Below are 20,840 nucleotides of genomic sequence, written 5' to 3'. Positions count from 1 at the left end.
ATTTAATTTTATTTATTTTTTTGATTTTTAGATAAATAACAATACCAAATGTCACTTCCAAAGTCAGAACAACATGCAATGATCTACAGTAGTACCACAACTACACGCAATGTTTATATATTTTTTAAATATTGTGTTCGGTTTATTATATAAATTTAATAATGAAATTTTAATTTTATTTTTCTATATACCTAGTTTTTTAAAAAATATTTCAATAATATATATATATATTTAAAATAATATTATCATTATCTACTTTTAAAATTGAAATGGGATTTGAAATGGGAAAGAATCCGTCTGTCAATATATTATCTATTATTTCTTAAAACAATCTTATCATTATCTTTCAATTATATCATTAACTATATTTTTTAAATTATTCTCATCATTATTTATATTTTTACGTAGGTTTGGCATGTTTATGTTAATCTAGCTACTTTCATCCACTATTGCGTATTGCGTTTATGCGTTTTTTAAATTTTTTATTGATATAATTTTTAAAACAAAACAAATTATCTTATTTAAAAAATATTGTTCATAAAAATCGATTAGCATGTATGGAATCGCTAGTAAAAATATAAAGTGGGGAAAAAACATTTTTACAGTTTTATGTTATTTTATTAAGATTCAAATTATTAATGGTTTTTATTCTTTTTCTATGCAAAACTGAAGTTTAGAAATAGTAATGATAATGATGATAAGGTTCGGTAGAGTAAAATTTATACGATTTTGAAAACTAAAATTTCTGTTTAAAATATTTTTTGAAATATATTATTATCATGCAGCAAATCAAATTTCAAGAAAGACGAGATTCTCTGCAGTATTGATTAAAACAAGTGACTGAGAATTCTTGTTTCACTGTAGAAACAAGAAGAACCTAGAATTGGATAAGTACTCATCTATTAAGCAGCTAGCAGTACTGTGGCAGATTACCATGTCCGGAAAAGGCAAAACGCCGGCGATTGGGATCGATTTGGGAACAACATATTCGTGTGTGGCCGTGTGGCGCCATGATCGGGTGGAGATCATACCCAATGATCAGGGCAACCGCATCACACCTTCTTGTGTAGCTTTCAAAGAAACCCAACGGCTCATCGGCGACGCAGCCATGAATGCGGCAGCTGCGAACCCAACCAACACTGTTTTTGGTAAGATGTGTTTGTTCCCGCTTTTTTCGTTCCCGGTTATACTGTGTTATTCGGCTTCATGTTTCTTAGGTAGAAAATACTGAAAATCAGAGGATATGTGTGTTAAACTTGGTTCTCATCAAGCTAAGTTGTGCCTTATGTTTCTGCAGAAAACTCCCTAGTTTTGCATTCACTATGAGGCGATTGATATTGCGAAGAGTGAAATATGTTATATACTGACAATTATTTGTGTTCTTGGACATTTGTCTGTTTCCGTATCGATATTGCGTTTGTTTGTTTGTTTGTTAACTACCATCATCTTTAATTGATACCTGGATAATGATCTGCATATATTTATGTGCATGTATCATATTGTACGATTTGCGGGGCTGTAGGATAAAAACAAACTGCGTTGTTTGATGAGAGTTTTGATCGTATGATATCTGAATATGTAATTCTTCTACAAAATACTTTACTTTTGCAGATGCGAAGAGATTGATTGGCCGGAGATTCAGCGACCCTCTGGTGCAGAAAGATGTGATGCATTGGCCATTCAAGGTCGTTTCTGGTCATGAAGACAAGCCCATGATTGTGGTTACCTACAAAGATGAAGAGAAACAATTTGCTGCTGAAGAGATTTCATCCATGGTCCTCACAAAAATGAAGGAGATTGCTGAAGCTTTTCTTGGAGTTCAAGTAAAAGACGCGGTTATTACTGTGCCGGCCTATTTCAATGATTCACAACGGCGAGCGACCAGGGATGCTGGAACTATATCTGGGCTCAATGTCTTGCGCATCATTGTGGAACCAACTGCTGCTGCCATTGCCTACGGTCTTGATAAAAAGTCTAGCGTCGAAAGGAATGTGCTTATTTTCGACCTTGGTGGTGGCACGTTTGATGTTTCACTTCTCACAATGTTTGACAATGTCATCAAGGTTAAGTCAACTGCGGGTGACACACACCTTGGAGGAGAAGATTTTGATAATAGAATGGTGAACTATTTTGTGGACGAGATCTTGAGGAAGTACAAAAAGGATATAAGTAGCACACGACGAGCATTGAGAAGGTTGAAGACAGCTTGCGAGAGGCTAAAGAGGAATCTATCTTTTATGGCACATTCAACCATTGAAATAGATTGTCTGTACAATGGCATCGATTTTGAGTCTAAACTAAGTCGTGCCAAATTTGAGGAGCTAAACATGGACTTGTTTCAGGAATGTGTTGGCCATGTCGAAAAGTGTTTGCAGGATGCCAAGATGGACAAGAAAAGTATCCACGACGTGGTGCTTGTTGGTGGATCTACTAGAATTCCGAAGGTGCAACAAATGCTTCAAGATTTCTTTAATGGCAAGGAGTTGTGCAAATGTATTCACCCTGATGAGGCTGTAGCCTTTGGTGCAGCGGTTCAAGCAGCGAATCTGACTGGTCAGGGTAATCAAGAGATTCAAGACTTGGTGTTGTGGGATGTCACCCCTCTGTCTCTTGGTGTAGGTGTTACAGATGATGAAATGTATATAGTAGTTCCCCGTAACACCACAGTTCCTTCTAAAACGGAAAAGAGGTTCACCACTCGTTTTGATAACCAAACAGCTGTCACGTTTTCGGTGTATGAGGGTGAAAGGGCAAGAGCAAGTGATAACATTCTGTTGGGTACATTTGTCTTGTCTGGCATTGCTCCTGCACCGAGTTACGTTCCTAAATTAAAGGTGTGGTTTGATATCGACTGTAATGGTATCTTGATTGTTTCTGCCAAAGACGAAAAAACCAGTAATGCAAAGAGCATCGTTATCAACAATGTGAAAGGCATGTTGTCCAAGGATGAGATTGGTATACTGTTGGAAGAAGCCGAGAGATTTAAGTCCGAAGACGAGGAGCTTAAAAATATGTTCAAGGCAAAGAATCTCTTGGAGCAATATGTTTATAGCACCAGAGCTATTGTCATGAACAAAAAGCATACTCTCCAATTACCACTTACCGATGCTGAAAAGATAGAAGATGATATCAGATGTGCTACACGGTGGCTGGAAGAACACAAATTCGCCGGAGCCGACGTGTTTGAAGATAAAAGGAAGGAGTTGGAGAGCATGTGGAATCCTATTATAACAAAATGCACCACATTCTGATCTAGCTTGAAAGATTGCAGTGTTTTTTTGATTTGCAAGTATTTTGCATAATTGGACGTATTTTTTGCTTTGGAATTATTATGCACGCATAATTTGACTGATTTTTCTTTTGTTTTTCCTTTTTTGGGAATATGATTCCAAATCTTTTACTTATCACTAAACGGGGATAATTGATTTTTAGTTAGAATAGTAATAAAATCATCTATATACATAAATTATTTATAGTAAGATCTTATATATGATATTTAAAAATAAAAGAAGAAGATATGAGCTCATTTTTAAGAATATGTAAACTTTATTGAAAACAACTAATTAAAGCAATCTCAAATATGATTATTTATTATGATATAAATAAATATGGGATTAAATGATAAATTACAATTTTGTCATTTTTTTCACAATTGTTGAATATAAATAAAATATATGTAAATGATAATATGTTAATTCAATTATATATCTTTGGTTATTTATTAAAGTTAAACACATATGAAATCTGTATGATGTCTTTGGCCTGTTTTTTACTTATCCAAAAATGCCCCTGCATCTCCTTTTAGTTTCTCCTCATCTCTTCTTCCCTCAAATCCAACGCAGAAAACAGATTTTCTCAAAAATAAAAATCCAGATATCAGATTTTCTAAAATCCCAATGTTCCTCTCTTCTTCCCTCACATCCAACTCAGAAAACAGATTCTCTCGAAAACAGAAAATCCAGCTATCAGATTTTCTGAAACAGAAAACCACAAATCTATCATGGTTGTTGCTTCATCTTTCACTTCCTCAACAAACCAATTAACCCCACGCTTTGTTTATTGTCATCATTATTTATATTTTTATGTTTATGTTAATCTTGCTACTTTCATCCATTTTTGCATATCGCGAAATTTCATTTTTTCGACTTTATGTGATTTTTTATTGATATAATTTTTAAAACAAAACAAATTATCTTATTTAACTTTTAAAAAATATTGTTCATCAATGATCAGGGCAACCGCATCACACCTTCTTGTGTAGCTTTCAAATATACCAAGCAATCATCTTTCACAATATTCATGTTGTTTAATTATAAGCCTTATGAACACTTCCTTAAAAGATGTTTTAGAAAATAATAATAATAATAATAATAATAATAATAATAATAATAATAATAATAATAATGAAATTTTAGCTAATTTTTAAGATAATATAAACTTAAAACAACTTAAACAATCTCTAATATTTTGCTTTCTCCCTTCATATTAATTCATTTTATTCTCTCTCCAGTACTGTCTTCTCAATAAAATAATTTATTTTATCTAAATAATTACGAATTTGATTTCAAAATAAGATAAAATAAAAATTCCAAATTTCTACAATATGACAGCCAAAGAGACTCCAATATTTTTTTTAAAAAAAAATAATGAATAAAAAGTAAACGCTCCATGTGGTAATTGCATGCACGTTAAGTAATCAACAATTAAACACCACCCATGTAGCTCATTGACTTCACGAGTCAATCTTTAATTAATCCATTAATTACATTTCCCCAAAACTTCTCTATAAATTAACCAAACATCAAGCAAATTCAATAATTCCAAGTAGAATATTTCTGTACGTGTTCATCGAAGTAATGGCTCCACCCCCTTCCCAAGTTGTTTCGCCATTTGTTCTTCTAATCTTGAGAGTCCTCACGCTTATTTGCCTCCTCGTATCGTTGATCCTCCTCATCACCGCCAACGGCACGGCTTCACTTCCTGGTTACGGCCACGAGAAAGTCAAATTCAAGGACGTCCAGGCGTTCAAGTAAGTTATTAATTATTGATACATTTTTCATTTTCTCTAAATTTTATAGCACAAATTTATAAGATGATATGATCAAATCATGCAGATATATGTGTGCGGCTATAGTGATCAGCATTGCCTACACTCTCCTGCAAACCACCTTCACGGTCATCCTAATCAGCAGCGGAAGCCGCTTCGGTGGCGATGTCTTCGTTTACGTCGATTTCTACGGTGACAAGGTAAAATTAGCCACACAAATAATAGCAAATTATATTTTCAAGAAAATTTCATAATCACTTCCTACATGCATGTATGTATTCAACTTTTGTCCTTAATTATTTTATTCTTGAGCAGATTGTATCTTACATATTAATCACCGGAGCAGCAGCAAGTTTTGGAATAACCCAAGATTTGAAAGACCTGGTAGATTTATTAGGTCTCACTGGATTTGCCAACACTGTGAATGCTGCTGCTGCACTTTGTACTCTGGGATTCTTGTTTACTGCCATTTTATCAGTGTTCTCATCCATGGCTCTTCCCAAAAAGGCATAGAATTTTATAAGCATAAAATTCAGACTAATTAATTATTTGTTTCCATTCAATTTCAAGTCAGGTTGTGTCGATCCTTTGGATAAGATTTGAGTCTTTAATTTTTTTTCTTTTGGTATTGTACTGGAGAATGTTTGATTTGATGCACAAGTTAAATTCATTGGGTTTTCATGGTCTATTATTGGGTTTTCGTCCTAATTTTATGTTTTATGTCTTTCTAAGATTTTGATATGTTATTATGTCAAAAAATCTAGTTCTAATAATGTAACTTACATTTTCGACAATTTTAGTCTTTTACTTTGTAATTTTAGATTTTTCAAGTGATCACTTATTAACATTAGAGATACGTCAACACTACGATAAAAATAATTAAAATTGTCAAAAAAAAAAAAGAAGAAGCTGGCTTGCCAAATTTGAAATTTAACAACATAAAATACAAATATTTTCTTGATTAATAAAATACCAGTATTAATTACAAAAAAAAAAACATTTTGTGCGGATCATATATAGGACTTTTGATTCAAAAATATAATATAGCTAGTAACTTGTAAGTGATATAAATGTCTGGCTAAGTCCTTGATTAATCACACGTAAATATGAACTCAAACATGATTCAATGATATTTATCATACATTATTGCACTTTTTTGGGTGTCAATAGGTCGAATTGTCAGGTCAATAAGTTCCAAGTGTGTTTCAGTGTACCATCATTGATACAATTCTTACAATTTCCTTATTGTTCGTCATGTCCCATTAAAATTCGACGTCCAATCAGACCAAACAACACAGCGTCAATAGCTTGACATATTAAAATATAATTTGCAATACTATTTTTTCACTCATACACGCTCAACTAAGTACCTAACACGTGGGCTTTGAATTAATCGATTTGGTAAAATATGAAGGTTGAGAGTAACCACTTAATTTGGAATGACTTATCAGACTAAGAATATTTTCGATTTTACCTCCATATTCTATATATATAAAGATTTCATTTTATACACTTATTAGTATTTTTAACTTATCCCTCAATCTTTCTCCACGTTTCTCTCAACTAAATCTACATATTCATCATTTAAACATAGAAAATTATATTTAAAACAATTATATGAAAAAATACAAAATATATTATACATAAGCAACACATAATATTTATACATTATATTATACACATGTAACGTGTGCCACAATGTTGATATATATATATATATATATATATATATATATATATATATATATATATATATATATATATATATATATATATATATATTTGGGCATGTTGTCTTCTGATTTTTAGAAAAATAATTTTTTGTGTGTTTCCATGCCATACATATCATATACGCGCGTATACTCATCCCGACATAAATGTATTCTTGCAACATAAAATTCATGCCTGTTTGGGCATGTAGTAATTAGTATACGGTATATTTTAGTTAAATGCAAAAAAATAATATTTTTTTAGAAAAAACATTTATAAGATTAACAATTTTAGAGATTTTGAATCAATTTTTTATTTGGCACGCAATAAATTTCGATCTTATATATTGTGAATTTTTTTAAAAAAAATTATTCTAACCTCAAAAAATAATATTTTTTTTAATGAAAATAGAATAAAAAATGATTTTATAAATTTAGAAGTTATCCACAATTAATTAACACTAGCGTCCTTGAGCTTGTAAGGTTGTTTTTTTTTTTTTTTAGGATTTGTGCTTATTTTGTTATATTTTAATTATTATTTGGATCACAATGATGTAACTATATATATTAAATATTTTATTTGTAGGAGATAATATGTGAATATTTGAATTTAAAGAAAGTGGATATTAATTTTTAGAAGATAATGTGCGAATTTTTGAACTTATTAATAAAGATATTTTTGTAAAAACAATTGGTGTCACAAATTCACACCAAATTCTCTTAGTATAAGAGGTTTTCACTTAATATAATACTAGTGAACGACTCACACACGATGAGTATGTAAAATAATGGTTCGCAAAATTTTCTTATAGTTTTTAATGATAATAATAATGTAATTATATCAAATATGTAATTTATAGACATAATATTGAATTTTAAAAGTGGATTAGATATTGTAGTTATGAGTATTTATATAAAACATTATTTATCTAAATAGATAGGATATTTTCATTAAAACTCATTGGTACCACAAACTCGAACCACTAAAGACCTCAAGCTTAATATATAACTAGTAAAAGATGCACACGTGTTGCATGTGTTATTATTATTTTTATTTGATCAAATAATATTAAACAATTAACACGAAATTATTTTCAATTTAGAACAGTTGTTTGATTTAAAAAAAATTATCCATGCATTTGAATTTTTAACAAACATAAGATACACCATATCCATCCACTTTCCAAAATTTTAAAATTCTAAAATGTTTTTTTAATTCTGACTGGAGTTTAAAAAATAGATAATGTGTTATTTTAATATTAATAATGATTTATAAATAAAAACATTATTTAAATTTTTAGGAGTACAAATATAAGTGGTATAATCGAAAGTATAATTCTTGCGCGTGAATGCTAGTATATGTTATGATGTTAATATATTATTGTCTGATAGTTATTTGTTGCGTCGTTAGAAGTTAATAACTAAAAAATGCATTTTTACATTCCAGTTTTTTTTTTTTTTTTTACAAGAAAAACTTGAAATTTTATTTATCCAAAGTAAGGAATTTTGTTACAAGATATTCCAACCAAAATTGAAAATTCTCGTGTTCAAATATGGTATAACAGTGGAAAGAAAAAAACAAAATGAACCATATTTTGGAACGAATGCTAACAACAGTTGCGTAGGAATGGATTCGTAAAGATAAGACATTAATTGAAACAAGTGTGCGTTTTACAGTATGACTATCGTGTAAAAGAAAGCAAAACCAAACCGAGCAGCGAAACACTCCACTCTACTGAAATACGTATCTCATTGCTCTCTTTCTCATGGACAATTCTGGTCCTCTCATGCCATATAGCCCATGACCTCATTACGAAGACTTCAAAGGCCTTCTTATCTACTGCCCTTTTCATGCAAAGAAATATATCCACAATATCAAGATGCCTTGCCTTCTTGACAAATTGCCAATACAAGGTTAAGTCAATTGCGGGTGACACCCACCTTGGAGGCTAGGATTTTGACAACAGAATGGTGAACTATTTTGTGGAAGAGCTCAATAAAAAGCACAAAAAAGATATAAGCAACAAGTCGTGGCCATTAAGAAGGTTGAAAACAGCATGTGAGAGGGCAAAGAGGAATCTGTCTTTTATGTCACACACATCTATTGAAATCGATGGTTTGTACAATGGGATCAATAGGATGTTGAAGGAAGCTGAAACGTGCAAGTTGGAAGATGAGGGGCACATAAAAAGATTTGCGTTTCTCTAGAAGATTACATATACGGCACAAGGGACAGTAATTCGACCAAAAGAAGTGGTTCCAAATTACCAGCTCCCGGCACCAAAAAAAATAAAAGATGAGATAAAGAATGCAGTACTCCAATGGTTGGATGACAACAAGAAAAATAATTATTGTAATTATCTTCTGATAGCAAATATTACTAGTCTTCTTTCTTTAGAGGAGATCCCTTCGGATATTGGCGATATACCAACACTCTGAATCAATTTTCTTGAAGTTTTGCAACAATTCTAACGTTGAATCAGCCAAGAAAGCACAAAATGAACTTGGGAAATTGTGCCTTCGGATTCAAGTTCTTACATTAAAGAAGAGTGGAATGTAGAGTTTGGCAAGCGACAACTTTGAAGTTACGGTACATATGAGACGGTCTCACGAGTCATATTTTGTGAGACAGTTCATCTCTTATTTAGGTTATCTATGAAAAATTATACTTTTTATGCTAAGAGTAATACTGACCTACTCTTTTTTTAAAACTATTACCTAAAATATTTTCCTGTTACTTTTTAACAATAGAATCAAATTTCCTCAGGTAAGTAGATCCAGGCAGAGAATATAAAAATAAAAAGGAATTATTTGACAAATGTGGATGATATGATACAGTGATTGTGTATTCATTTTATTACAAAATCTAAATTATAATTTACTATTTTTATATGCATAGTTAATATTAAAGAATGCAGATAACAATTCTCTGTTTTAATATATTTATATTATACTAGGAAAAAAAATTGTGTATTCATTTTTCTGACTTCTGTAATTTTTTTATATTAATCATTTGTTTAATTTTTTCCAATGATATATCGTCATTTTCTTGAATAATTTGATTTGTGAAAATACGAAAAGGTTTGTCAATTGCTTCATCAGAAACAGATAAGACTCATTTAAGAGTTTCAATATCTTTGCCAATTTTAAAAATAAATTTATTTATTTTCAGAGTGAGTCTCATGTGAGATCGTCTCACGGATCATAATCTGTGAGACGGGTCAACCCTACCCATATTCATAATAAAAAGTAATACTCTTAGCATAAAAAGTAATACTTTTTCATGGGTGACCCAAATAAGAGATCCGTCTCACAAATATGACCCGTGAGACCGTCTCACACAAGTTTTTGCCTTATTTTCATGTTTCCTACGTATATAGTAATGCCTTTTATTTTATCATACATTGAATAATTGCTGCAATTTTCCCCTCATGAGTTGAATTTATTCTTAACTTCATTCACATATTTTGAAATAGCAATATACATTTATATAATTGCCGTGTAAGATCAAGTATTTATTGTTTGACCAAAAACTATACATGATAGTAACAGTACAACTCAAATTTTTTCAACCGTACATCAACTCAAACACTATGTTTCGATTGTTCTACCCATTATTGATCTTATGATCTTAGTTATCAATTTAGGTTGATTTTTTTTTTTTAGAAAAAAGAAAGAAATAGTGAGAATCAACCTCCATGTGGCAGATGAACAACTTTAAATAAATGCAAATTTTGGTACAATAACTTAAATTCCATTTCAAGATGAAATCTTTATAGCTAAAATATTTTCTGTGTTTTATATAGCTTATGATGTTTGTTTTCTTGGTACCAATAGTGGTGTTAATAATTCAAATTACCAAAAAATAAAATATGAAAATAAAACTTAATTAGAATTTAATTTTACAAAAATAGTCGAACCCATATATATGTGTGTGTGTCTATATATATATATATATATATATATATATATATATATGTATTATTTATATTGGTGACTTTAATTAAATGCAAAAATTAAATGGAAATAAAAGCAGTTGGTTCATCGGCCCAACCAACCAACAAACCAACCACTCCGACTTTTTATATTTGATTTGATGACGGTGATTGTTTAATAAAATTATTTTATAATTCAGTTCATTATTTTCAATGAATTATTATAACTTTGATAATATATTATTTAACTTTTGCCACTTTTTAAAGCCTAAAAATCAAATGCAGGGGATATTATTTGAACACAAACTTGCCCCAATTAGTTCGATAAATTTAATTGTTTTAGTTATTTCAATTTAAATTTAATATATTTTTCTTCCAAACTTGATTTTAGTTACTTCAATTTTTGTATAAAAAATTAATGGCAAAAACTTGTGTGAGACAGTCTGACGGGTCGTATTTTGTGAGACATATATCTTATTTGGGTCATCCATGAAACAGTATTACTTTTTATGCTAAAAATATTATTTTTTTGTGAATATCAATATGGTTGACTCGTCTCACATATAAAAATTCGTGAGACTATCTCACAAGAAACCTATTCGAAATTAATTTCATTCATAACTGAACTGATACGAAGAATTAATGTAATAGTTCAAAAAAAATATTAATTATGACAATATAAAATTAATATAAAATATCATGTTATTATTACAAACTTATGAAAGCCCTCTAGAAAATTTTCAATAAAAATTTTAAGTTATTGTTTTTATTAATATTATTTAAATAATTTTTAAAAACATTTAAATTAAACCCAGTAAAAAAATTATATATAATATTTAAAATAAATTCAATGTAGTTCACATAATAGAGGCGTTTCTTAGCACTGCACATTCCCCAATTCGCTCATCGGTTCCTTCATTCATAAATATGCCCATCTGGTAGTGTCCTGCTGGGCTCTCTCAATTTAGATATTGGAAGCGGAGAAAGAAACGAAGATTGGAAAGATGAAGGTGACTGTCACTACTCGTAGCGGGAGAGAACTCGTGAAGGGAGGCTTGGAGCTCAGTGATTCGGTTCGTTCTTCGTCTTTTTTCGATTTCTTGGCCATGATTTCGACTGTGTGTGGCTGGTTTTTGTGTTAGAAAACTTGGGTTTTGTCTGCTCTGTTTATTGTTTTGTTTTTGAGAATTTGGGTTCAAATCTTTACTGTCGTGGCTTGATCTTTGTTATAGAACAAGGGTCGTGTTAAAAAGATTGTGCTTTTGGTGTTGATTGCAGGCCTCTGTGGCTGATTTGCAGGAGGAGATTTATAAGCGAAGTAAGTTGTAGTTGGTTTATCTTGTTGCTGTGATGTTGGATGATTTTGCTGAGTTTATTATATTTATTTATGTTGCATCTTGTCTTCCATGAACCAAAGGCTCATTCATATGCAACAAGTTTGAATTAGAATACAAGAATGCTGCATAAACTAAATTGGCAAATGAGAGAAGAGGAGGGCTTAAAAGATCTTGTGGGATTGATTTATATAAATGGTCTTATAAGATGAGATGACAGAGGAACTCTGCAAACTCAGTAAATGGTGTTTCTTCTATGCATTATGATTGTTAAATTAATCTGGAAGTCTAGATTCTGTCCTTGACTTGAAACTGTTCCAATTCTAATTTAGCAGCCTATTGTTATTTTATTTGTTTTTTCGCAACTTATAGCTTCCATAAAATCTGAACTTACAGTATATGTTTTATGTGGTTCTGCCTTTGAACGATAGAGCACCCATCAGTAGAGAGCTCTTAGTAGTTCCTGATGAATCTTTGGCTCTCACCGGCTTGGTTTATTTTGTTTTGTTTTTTCTTGTTTTTCTTTGTTCATTTCTGCATTTTCCCTGGGCTCTAAAATTTTGTATTCTGCCTACAGCCAAGAAATTCTATCCCTCCCGACAGCGATTGACCCTACCTCTCCCACCCGGATCAAAGGAGAAGCCCATTGTCCTTAACTATAAAAAGAGTCTGAAAGAGTACACTGATGGGAACAAAGACCAATTCACTGTAGTTTTTAAGGATTTGGGCCCACAAGTTAAGTACAGTACCCTTTTCTTCTGGGAGTATTTGGGCCCTCTGATTCTCTATCCTATCTTCTACTACTATCCCGTGCACCGTTTCTTTGGCTACAAGGAGGAGCGTCTCATTCACCAAGTTCAGACATATGCTATGTATTACTGGTGTTTCCACTACTTCAAACGTATTATGGAAACCTTTTTCGTGCATCGCTTTAGCCATGCAACTTCACCACTTGCAAATGTTTTCCGAAACTGTGCTTATTACTGGACTTTTGGTGCGTGGATTGCTTATTATGTCAATCATCCATTGTACACACCTGTCAATGATCTCCAGATGAAGATTGGTTTTGGGTTCGGTTTGCTTTGTCAAATATCAAACTTCTATTGCCATATCTTATTGAGAAATCTCCGGGGTTCTGATGCAAGTGGGGGATACCAAATACCACGTGGCTTTTTGTTCAACTTAGTTACATGTGCAAACTACACGACTGAGATTTATCAGTGGCTAGGCTTCAACGTTGCAACACAAACTGTTGCAGGTTACGTCTTCATGGTGGTTGCTGCTTCCATAATGACAAATTGGGCCCTTGCTAAGCACCGTCGTCTCAAAAAGGTAAATTTCTCGCCATTCTAGTGAGAAATGGTTTAGTTTTGTGTGACTAGAAGGAACATTTCTAGGCAGCATACACAGGCACATATTCTGATGCAGCTCAGAGATTTAGATTGCAGAGGTATTCTTTAGCATAGACCAACCCATTAGAAACAAAAGATTCGGTATAATATTCATCCCATCTCGGCTTACCTATGACGTATAATATCTGGGATATTCTTTGTGTATAACAGTTAGATATTTATATTTTCCTGTGATATATTCTTCTTTTTTATCATTGATTCTTATTTGTCCTTCCAATGTTCCTCATCATCCTTAGAGAATTAAAAAATAAATACATATGTTCCCTGCAGTATTAAGTCGATCTTGAACATTCTACCATACATTAGCCCCTTCAAGTATATCTGTGATCTCATACCATCTGCCCAGCGCCTCGAAAAACCCGTTGACTCTTGTCTATTTCAGTTGATTTTGATTGAAAATCATCAACAGTGGCTTTTATATACATTATATATTGTGAATATGTTTACCTGTTGCTGCAGCTTTTCGATGGAAAGGAAGGAAGACCCAAGTATCCAAGAAGATGGGTTATACTACCTCCATTCCTGTAGAAGGAACACTACCGAACTCAGGGTTCTTGTTTTACCATTTACTGTCCCAATGAATTGCCACTTCATTTCTTTCTGTTCTTTGAACTATTTGATTGGGAGATTTACCTCTGTTTAATGTCTCCTTTTTAATGGTTTCAGCTGCCATCTTTGGTATGTTCTTAGTCTTTATTTGCTTTAGGTTAAAAAATGTGGGATTATTAATTAACTATCAGATTAAAATTTTTAATATTTAAGTTTCTTATCTTTTTTTTTTGGTTGAAACTAGAACTTCCATATATTACAACAGAATATAAAAGAAATGGGATTGCATCTTCCACAGAAATTATGCCTGATTATCACGACCTTTCAGGTTGCAGTGTATGGTCATTTTTCTTGTATGGGATGTAAATGAAGAGTTTTTCGAGCTGGTTTGAAAATTGTCCGATTTGTGTTGCACGTTTGGATTATATTTCTAGTCGAATTCGATCAATTTTTTTTAATGAATGGCTCGATTTGATTCATTTAAATGCCTAATATATTAACAAACAAATAGCCTTACAAACCTTAAAGAAAAAAGAGGTTATTTTTTCTTATGCTAATAAATAATAGTTTCTTGCTATTTATGCACAAATTACAAGTCGAGTTTGAAATATATAAAACTAGTATCTATGTCTTTGGGCTCTAACCTTAGTAAAATGATCACATATCATTACTTTAATATCATCAAAATGTTTATAAGATAAACCAAAATAATTATTTATTCATTTATTGCTAATCATAGTTAATATGGATTGATTCTACGACAAATATATATTATAAAACATATCGATCGTGATAGAGATTTGTGATTCAAATAATTTATCATTTTTTAAAATCAAACTTACGTCTTTTACCAATAAAATTGGTGTCAAGGTATGACTTTTATTTAATTAATATCAACTATACTCTTATTTTATTTAACATTTATATACTTTTACATTTGTATATAATATCTAATTTTTTTAGATTAAAAAAATGAAGTTGATATTTATACTTCATTTTTGTGTTATTTACCATCTACTTCATATATTAAATGTGTCAAATTTATTCAAAGTTCAAAAGTAGAAATTTGTGTGAGACGGTTTCACCGATTGTATTTTGTGAGACAGATTTTTTATTTGGGTCATCCATTAAAAAATATTACTTTTTATGCTAAGAATATTACTTTTTATTGTGGATATCGATAAGATTGACCGGTCTCACAGATAAATATTCGTGAGACCATCTCAAAAGAGATCTACTCGAGTTCAAATTACAAAAAATAAAGTGTAATTATACTGATATATTTAAATATGGTATTCAAATCGAGACCAAAATATTTTATATATATATAACTTTTATTTACTTAATTAAATTTTTATGGAATATCTTCACCCAAAATAAATCAATAAATTTTATTTGTTTTGATAAAAAAAACAAATAATTTTAAAAAGCCAGAAGCTCATTCATTCAACCAGCTCAAAATCGCATTCGATGGAGGAAGATCCATTTGCGAAATTGGATGATCCATCTGACTTCCATCGATATCCGGATTCTTCATTCTTCGACAGAGATCGGCACATTTGCTTTCTGGAGATGATGTATCAGCTGCTACCGTCTCCGTACCAGGAGCAAGAGATCAATCGACTCACTCTCGCATACTTTGTTGTTTCTGGTCTCCACATTCTCCGCGCCATCGATCGAGTATGAATCTTTCCTCAATTTCGATTCCCCGATTTCATTGTCAGCGTGAAATTATGTAAAAATTTCTAGTGTTTTTATGTTGTGCAAGAAAAACTACCTCGATGTTGGGGCTGAAAGCGTTGGCTGTTGTGAGCTTAGGTTGATACTGTAGACATTTAAATTTAGAATCTTTGCTATTATAGTTTTGGTCAGCTATTGGAGTTTCGATTGTCCATAGATTTGCTGCAGATATGGTTTGAATAGCTATTTCTGAAATATATGTGTGTTATTGCTCTTAGATTGATAAAGAAGTGGTTATACATTGGGTTTTGTCTCTACAAGCTCATCCGAAGAATGCGGCCAATTTGGAAAATGGTAAGGCAATTATTATTTTTACTAGTTCTTCCTCTGTTACAGAATTAAGGTTGTAGTTGAGAATTGGAATCGCGCTTACATGGAAATATGTACGATAGCAGGACAATTTTATGGGTTTCATGGTTCAAGAAGTTCTCAATATCAATCAAACGATAATGGGCCATCAGAGCAGGTTGTATAAATCCTGGTCAAAAAACAAATGCCTAAATTTTCCATGTTTTTTTTGGTTTTGTTGTTTTAGTTTGAAACTGTTTTCTTGCATTTCTGAATCCAACTTTTCAGGAGGCAATTCTGAATGGCAGTCACCTGGCAAGCACTTACTGCGCGCTAGCCATATTAAAGATTGTTGGTTATGATTTGTCACTTCTTGACTCTGAGTTCTTATTGAAATCAATGAAAAACCTTCAACAGTCTGATGGATGGTACTGTAATTCATTTTTACTCGCCCTGAAATCTTTTGTCTTTTTTTTAAAAAAAAAAATTTGTTGGCCTTTTCATTTGTTAAAAACTTTCTTTACATTTTTTAAACCAATATCTCTCCTCTTTTGCTATTTCCAAAGCTTTCGCAATCCAAAATGTAGATATTGTAGATCAGCCTTACGATAATAACTTGCATCAAATATATGATCTCTTGATTTGTATATTCATGAATTTGTCAGCTGCTGGGCATTTTTGTGTTGTATTTTTTAACTACTTCAAATAGGTAATCATTGCATCTAACCTTAAAGAAAAGGTTGGTTGCATCAGTATATTGTTTGCAAAGTATGTGTGCACCTGTATAGGAAGAATGTAAGTCCAAACTTACTGATATACCTTATTTTATAAGAAATGTAGAGGTGAAAAAGCCAGTTGATGTTGAAAATACGAACTACTGGGTTTCCTCAAACAGGCCTGTGAAGTGATTAAAGCATTATTCTATGAATTATAGTGAGAAGAATTGACATGACTGGATATAAGCATTTTCCCATGTGTCTGGTCTTTCACTTTCGTGTTTTGTGATGAAGCTAAAAAATGTTATTCTCTTGATTTCTCTCCTTACTACTTTCATGAAGGCTGTCAGTCTATAATTTTACACGTGTTCAAGCATTTGACTCGATGAACTAAAATACCACCTCTCGTATGTCCCAGTTTTATGCCCATTCATACTGGAGCAGAGAAAGATCTCAGATTTGTGTTTTGTGCAGGTATAGAAATGCATTTCTTTAATTTTTCAGAGTTCCATTTTCCATTGTATGGAAATTAATACGGTAGTTAATGTATCAGCGGCCATTTGTTCCATGTTGAAGAATTGGAGTGGCATAGATCGAGAAAAGGCTAAGGAGTATATTCTGAGTTGTCAGGTATATGAGCAAATTATTTATATGGCTGCTATTTATGTGTAGCATATTTGATGAGGATTGTAGCCTTTTTGCGAAGTCTTTGCGTCTGTCTATATTTCGTGAACTTTATATTACCGACCGTATTTTATCTCGTTTGATCTCAATTAATTTGTTACTTTGCAGTCATATGATGGTGGTTTTGGACTCATTCCTGGTTCTGAATCACATGGTGAGTGGACATACAACTTTTTACTAAGTTGTTCAGTATAATTCTTGGGGGTTCTTTCAGAGATTTTCTACTGTTTTGCCCTCAGTCTTTGGTCTGTTTTTTTTTGTTTATGGGTCCTTATCCACTACGTATGAGTCTTAGATGCTTATCCCTGACTAGGCTGCAGGAAGTTGTACTTTAATGAGTTCGTTCACAGTATTAAGTTGTGATGTTATACCAGCTTTTGTTGTTAGCATATACAATGAAGCATGCAGTATAACACATCTTCCCTCTAAACAAAGATATTAAGGAAGTCTAAATTGACAAATCAAATTAGTTTCAACCAAACTATTCTTCTGCATTTTTAATGATACAATCTCCTATGAGGGTTAGGTGACAAACACATGTTTTTGAGCAGTACCCATGACTATAAATAATTATACAATGTAATGGATTCTTGATACATTGCATGCATCCCAAACTTTGTAATAAGTAAATGGAATCAGCTCAAAATCCAGTATATATCTACGCCAAGTCGCCTTGCATGAAATTTATTTATTTGTTCATTCTTGCTTTGTGCCCAGTATTATTTCATGTAGTTTATGTTCATTCAATCATTTGTACTGTCTTTTGTCATCTATCTTGACGAATAAAACCGAAGAACTAGCTCAAGTATTCCTTCATCTAATGTAGAAAATTCCAATGTGAAACTCGTGTGGTTGAGAAGTAGAGATTTTGGAAACAATGCAACATTAGTGTAATATTAGACAGAAAATTTATTTCTTTCTTTAACCTAAAAATTTACTGAAGACTTTGTCAGTCACTCTTTTCTTTTTGCTGGGATCAGTTCACATCTTATGTTTACTGAAACTGTATTGTAGTATCTATTTTTTCTTTGTTAAGCTCCTGTTTCTACTCAAGTTTACAGACTGTTTGTTCAAGAAATATGTGCAATAATTGAAGTGCATCTCTGTGTTCTTGACTTTATGTTGATTGCATGAAAGATCACAGAAAACTCAAATCCGGGTGTCTTCGTTAATGTGGCAAAGTTTTTTTTAACGTATTTGACACTAGTTAAGCTAATATATCATTGTAGGTTATACTGTGGAAGTTCTATGAATGGTTGATTCTTGCAAATTTTGTTACTCATGGATGAAATTTGATTTAGTGTCACAGGTGGTGCCACATACTGTGCCGTTGCATCTCTTCAACTGATGGGATTCATAAAAGAAGGGTTGCCAACTGCAAATTCCTCCTGTGACGATGTCAATGTGCCACTGCTTCTAGATTGGAGCTTGCAGGTTGTTGTTATGATCTATTTTATCTTTTTTGCTCTATTCTACTATGGTTCACCGTTTTGCATCGTTTTGAGGATCTGTTTTTATTCATGTTACAGAGGCAGGCACTAGATGGTGGCTTTCAAGGTAGAATCAACAAACCAGCTGATACATGTTATGCCTTTTGGTGCGTTTCCTCAACTTTGTTTGTTTGACTGCTTTGTTCTTGATAACCTTATCATACCATTTATATCTGCAGGGTTGGAGGAGTTTTAAGGATCTTAGGAGCAGATAAGTTCATGAATGAAAAAGCCTTACGAGAATTTTTATTAACTTGTCAATCTGAGGTGCTTCCAGATCTCCTTCTGTGAATTATATTTGTTCTCTCTGCATTAGAGTGTTGGTCGTAATTCGAGTGTGCTTGATCTTATTAATTTTCTTAAGAATCAAACTTGTCCCATTTGGTAACCTTGGATGGTTAGATCATATAAAATGTTATAGCAGCTCTCAGTTCTTTATTCCTAACATTGATTTAGGGAAGAGTAAATTTGTTCAACCTTCTCTCCGCACTTTATATTTCATGTTTATAGCTTGTTTTCGGGGGGAAAAATTAACTCTGTTACTTTTTTCCCTTTGCCAGTGTGGTGGTTTCAGCAAATTCCCTAGGCTGCTGCCGGATCTATACCATTCTTATTATGGATTTTGTGCATTTAGTCTGCTAGAGGAATCTGGTGTCAACCCCTTGTGTGTTGAACTGGGTATGTCAGGTATTGCTGCCATCGGACTCTGAAATTTTAATCTGCTTCTTCCGATTCGTTTCGGTCAGTAGTACATTACGACCATTAAGACGTCGGGTCATAGGATTTGGCACTAACGCTTGAATGAGTTATATTTGATCGAACTTAACATATGGTGTCACATTCACTGGTTTTATATATAAGTTTGTTATTCTGTTATCTCACTCCTTCAAGCTGCTTCTTTCAACTCTGTTGGCTTGACGGGCGATGATTTTTATGAAGTGTTGTAAGATTTATGTGGTTTGGTGAAAATATACCTGAGTCTAGGTGAGAAATATAAAGTTTTTTAAATGTACTTCAGTGGATCATCCATGTATTTATACCGAAATGTCACAGGGGAAATGTGTTTTTAAACGATATCATGTGAATCTATACATCTCATACTAGAGCTTTGTTTTATGCTATATCGGGAGAGAGTTACTCTCTGTCTAGTGTGCATCTTGTATGATGTATGGGTTTGTAGGGCTCAATCGTTGAGGTAAATGGAGATTGTCTTCCATTGCGACTTAGATCAATGTAATGCTCTATATTAAACCGCATGACAGCAAATTCGTTACTTCTGATCTCTTTCCTATGTTCTCAACTTGCCTAAAATATCACTAATTTGCTAACATACTTGAACGATATTTATTATTTCTAATGTGTACTTATTATGTTATGAAAATATTATTTAGTTGATGTTTACATCTACTTGTATCGACAGTTCAAGTTTTGATAACTTAGAAAGACTTTTTTCCTCTCAATTAATCGAAGCCATTCATGTGCTTTTTTTCCATCTCATTTTTTAGTTTTTTTTATTAATGTCAATAAAAAATAACAAACGTCACTGGATACCTAATCCTGAAACGAGGTATTGGATTGTAGTGAATGAAATCTCGGCTAAACTCTCTTTAATTAGGTGTAAATTGGTCATCATCAAGCTTTGTTGGGGTCCAATCCCATTAAATCCTTGTGATGAATTGGTTCCAAAGAAAAGGAGAGCATCCCGACACATTTGCTAGTAAAAGTTAAGAATATGATGGTAATTATTATTTTAAAACCCCATCTATATATATATAAAAACAGAGTTTTTGCCAAATATAGTAATTTCCCGCCAAAATATCATTTCTAAAAAAGGAAAGTTTTATCACCAATATTGACATACGTGCACTGCAATAAATGACCGCTTCAATTATTGTATGTATTGATTATATCAATTCATTTAATTCAATTTCGAATT

General features: G+C 32.1%; 4 protein-coding genes across 7 annotated transcripts; all 4 read left to right on the top strand.

Annotated features, from left to right (window-relative positions):
* Positions 1-874: 874 nt before the first annotated feature.
* LOC140807707 (heat shock cognate 70 kDa protein-like) lies at positions 875-3,315 on the top strand. Its single transcript, XM_073164671.1, has 2 exons — positions 875-1,148; positions 1,612-3,315. The coding sequence occupies exons 1-2, from the start codon at positions 935-937 to the stop codon at positions 3,249-3,251; spliced, it is 1,854 nt and encodes a 617-aa protein (XP_073020772.1). The 5' UTR covers positions 875-934; the 3' UTR covers positions 3,252-3,315.
* Positions 3,316-4,834: 1,519 nt separating this feature from the next.
* Positions 4,835-5,733, top strand: LOC140807775 (CASP-like protein PIMP1). The gene is made up of 3 exons (XM_073164742.1): positions 4,835-5,029; positions 5,115-5,247; positions 5,363-5,733. The coding sequence occupies exons 1-3, from the start codon at positions 4,857-4,859 to the stop codon at positions 5,558-5,560; spliced, it is 504 nt and encodes a 167-aa protein (XP_073020843.1). The 5' UTR covers positions 4,835-4,856; the 3' UTR covers positions 5,561-5,733.
* A 5,827-nt stretch (positions 5,734-11,560) lies between these two features.
* On the top strand, positions 11,561-14,193 carry LOC140807690 (very-long-chain enoyl-CoA reductase-like). Its single transcript, XM_073164650.1, has 4 exons — positions 11,561-11,764; positions 11,970-12,009; positions 12,603-13,357; positions 13,897-14,193. Exons 1-4 carry the CDS (start codon positions 11,696-11,698, stop codon positions 13,963-13,965), a joined length of 933 nt encoding a protein of 310 aa, XP_073020751.1. The 5' UTR covers positions 11,561-11,695; the 3' UTR covers positions 13,966-14,193.
* Positions 14,194-15,413: 1,220 nt separating this feature from the next.
* LOC140807478 (geranylgeranyl transferase type-1 subunit beta) lies at positions 15,414-20,188 on the top strand. 4 transcript variants are annotated; one of them, XM_073164334.1, is made up of 11 exons: positions 15,414-15,666; positions 15,945-16,020; positions 16,122-16,192; positions 16,303-16,442; positions 17,149-17,204; positions 17,284-17,360; positions 17,523-17,568; positions 18,724-18,848; positions 18,944-19,011; positions 19,084-19,171; positions 19,465-20,188. In XM_073164334.1, exons 1-11 carry the CDS (start codon positions 15,457-15,459, stop codon positions 19,612-19,614), a joined length of 1,107 nt encoding a protein of 368 aa, XP_073020435.1. In that variant the 5' UTR covers positions 15,414-15,456; the 3' UTR covers positions 19,615-20,188. The 4 variants fall into 4 exon arrangements, with proteins under 4 accessions (XP_073020435.1, XP_073020434.1, XP_073020433.1 ...); XM_073164333.1 differs by having other exon boundaries at positions 16,122-16,195; XM_073164332.1 differs by having other exon boundaries at positions 16,119-16,192.
* The last annotated feature ends 652 nt before the right edge of the window (positions 20,189-20,840 follow it).

Source organism: Primulina eburnea, chromosome 12 (assembly GCF_022965805.1).
Source record: "Primulina eburnea isolate SZY01 chromosome 12, ASM2296580v1, whole genome shotgun sequence".
Classification (NCBI taxonomy): Eukaryota; Viridiplantae; Streptophyta; class Magnoliopsida; order Lamiales; family Gesneriaceae; genus Primulina; species Primulina eburnea.
The sequence above is the reverse complement of the archived record's forward strand: the minus strand, read 5'-3'. Positions and strand labels throughout refer to the sequence as shown.

Bases quoted from the DNA above. Each gene is read 5' to 3' on its own strand.
- LOC140807707 (XM_073164671.1), top strand. From the start codon at position 935: ATGTCCGGAAAAGGCAAAACGCCGGCGATTGGGATCGATTTGGGAACA. The intron at 1,149-1,611 runs GTAAGATGTGTT...TTACTTTTGCAG, and splicing joins CCCAACCAACACTGTTTTTG to ATGCGAAGAGATTGATTGGC.
- LOC140807690 (XM_073164650.1), top strand. From the start codon at position 11,696: ATGAAGGTGACTGTCACTACTCGTAGCGGGAGAGAACTCGTGAAGGGA. The intron at 12,010-12,602 runs GTAAGTTGTAGT...TTCTGCCTACAG, and splicing joins GGAGGAGATTTATAAGCGAA to CCAAGAAATTCTATCCCTCC. The intron at 13,358-13,896 runs GTAAATTTCTCG...CTGTTGCTGCAG, and splicing joins AGCACCGTCGTCTCAAAAAG to CTTTTCGATGGAAAGGAAGG.
- LOC140807775 (XM_073164742.1), top strand. From the start codon at position 4,857: ATGGCTCCACCCCCTTCCCAAGTTGTTTCGCCATTTGTTCTTCTAATC. The intron at 5,030-5,114 runs GTAAGTTATTAA...CAAATCATGCAG, and splicing joins AAGGACGTCCAGGCGTTCAA to ATATATGTGTGCGGCTATAG. The intron at 5,248-5,362 runs GTAAAATTAGCC...ATTCTTGAGCAG, and splicing joins TCGATTTCTACGGTGACAAG to ATTGTATCTTACATATTAAT.
- LOC140807478 (XM_073164331.1), top strand. From the start codon at position 15,457: ATGGAGGAAGATCCATTTGCGAAATTGGATGATCCATCTGACTTCCAT. The intron at 17,205-17,283 runs GTATAGAAATGC...TTAATGTATCAG, and splicing joins CAGATTTGTGTTTTGTGCAG to CGGCCATTTGTTCCATGTTG. The intron at 18,849-18,943 runs GTTGTTGTTATG...TTCATGTTACAG, and splicing joins TTCTAGATTGGAGCTTGCAG to AGGCAGGCACTAGATGGTGG.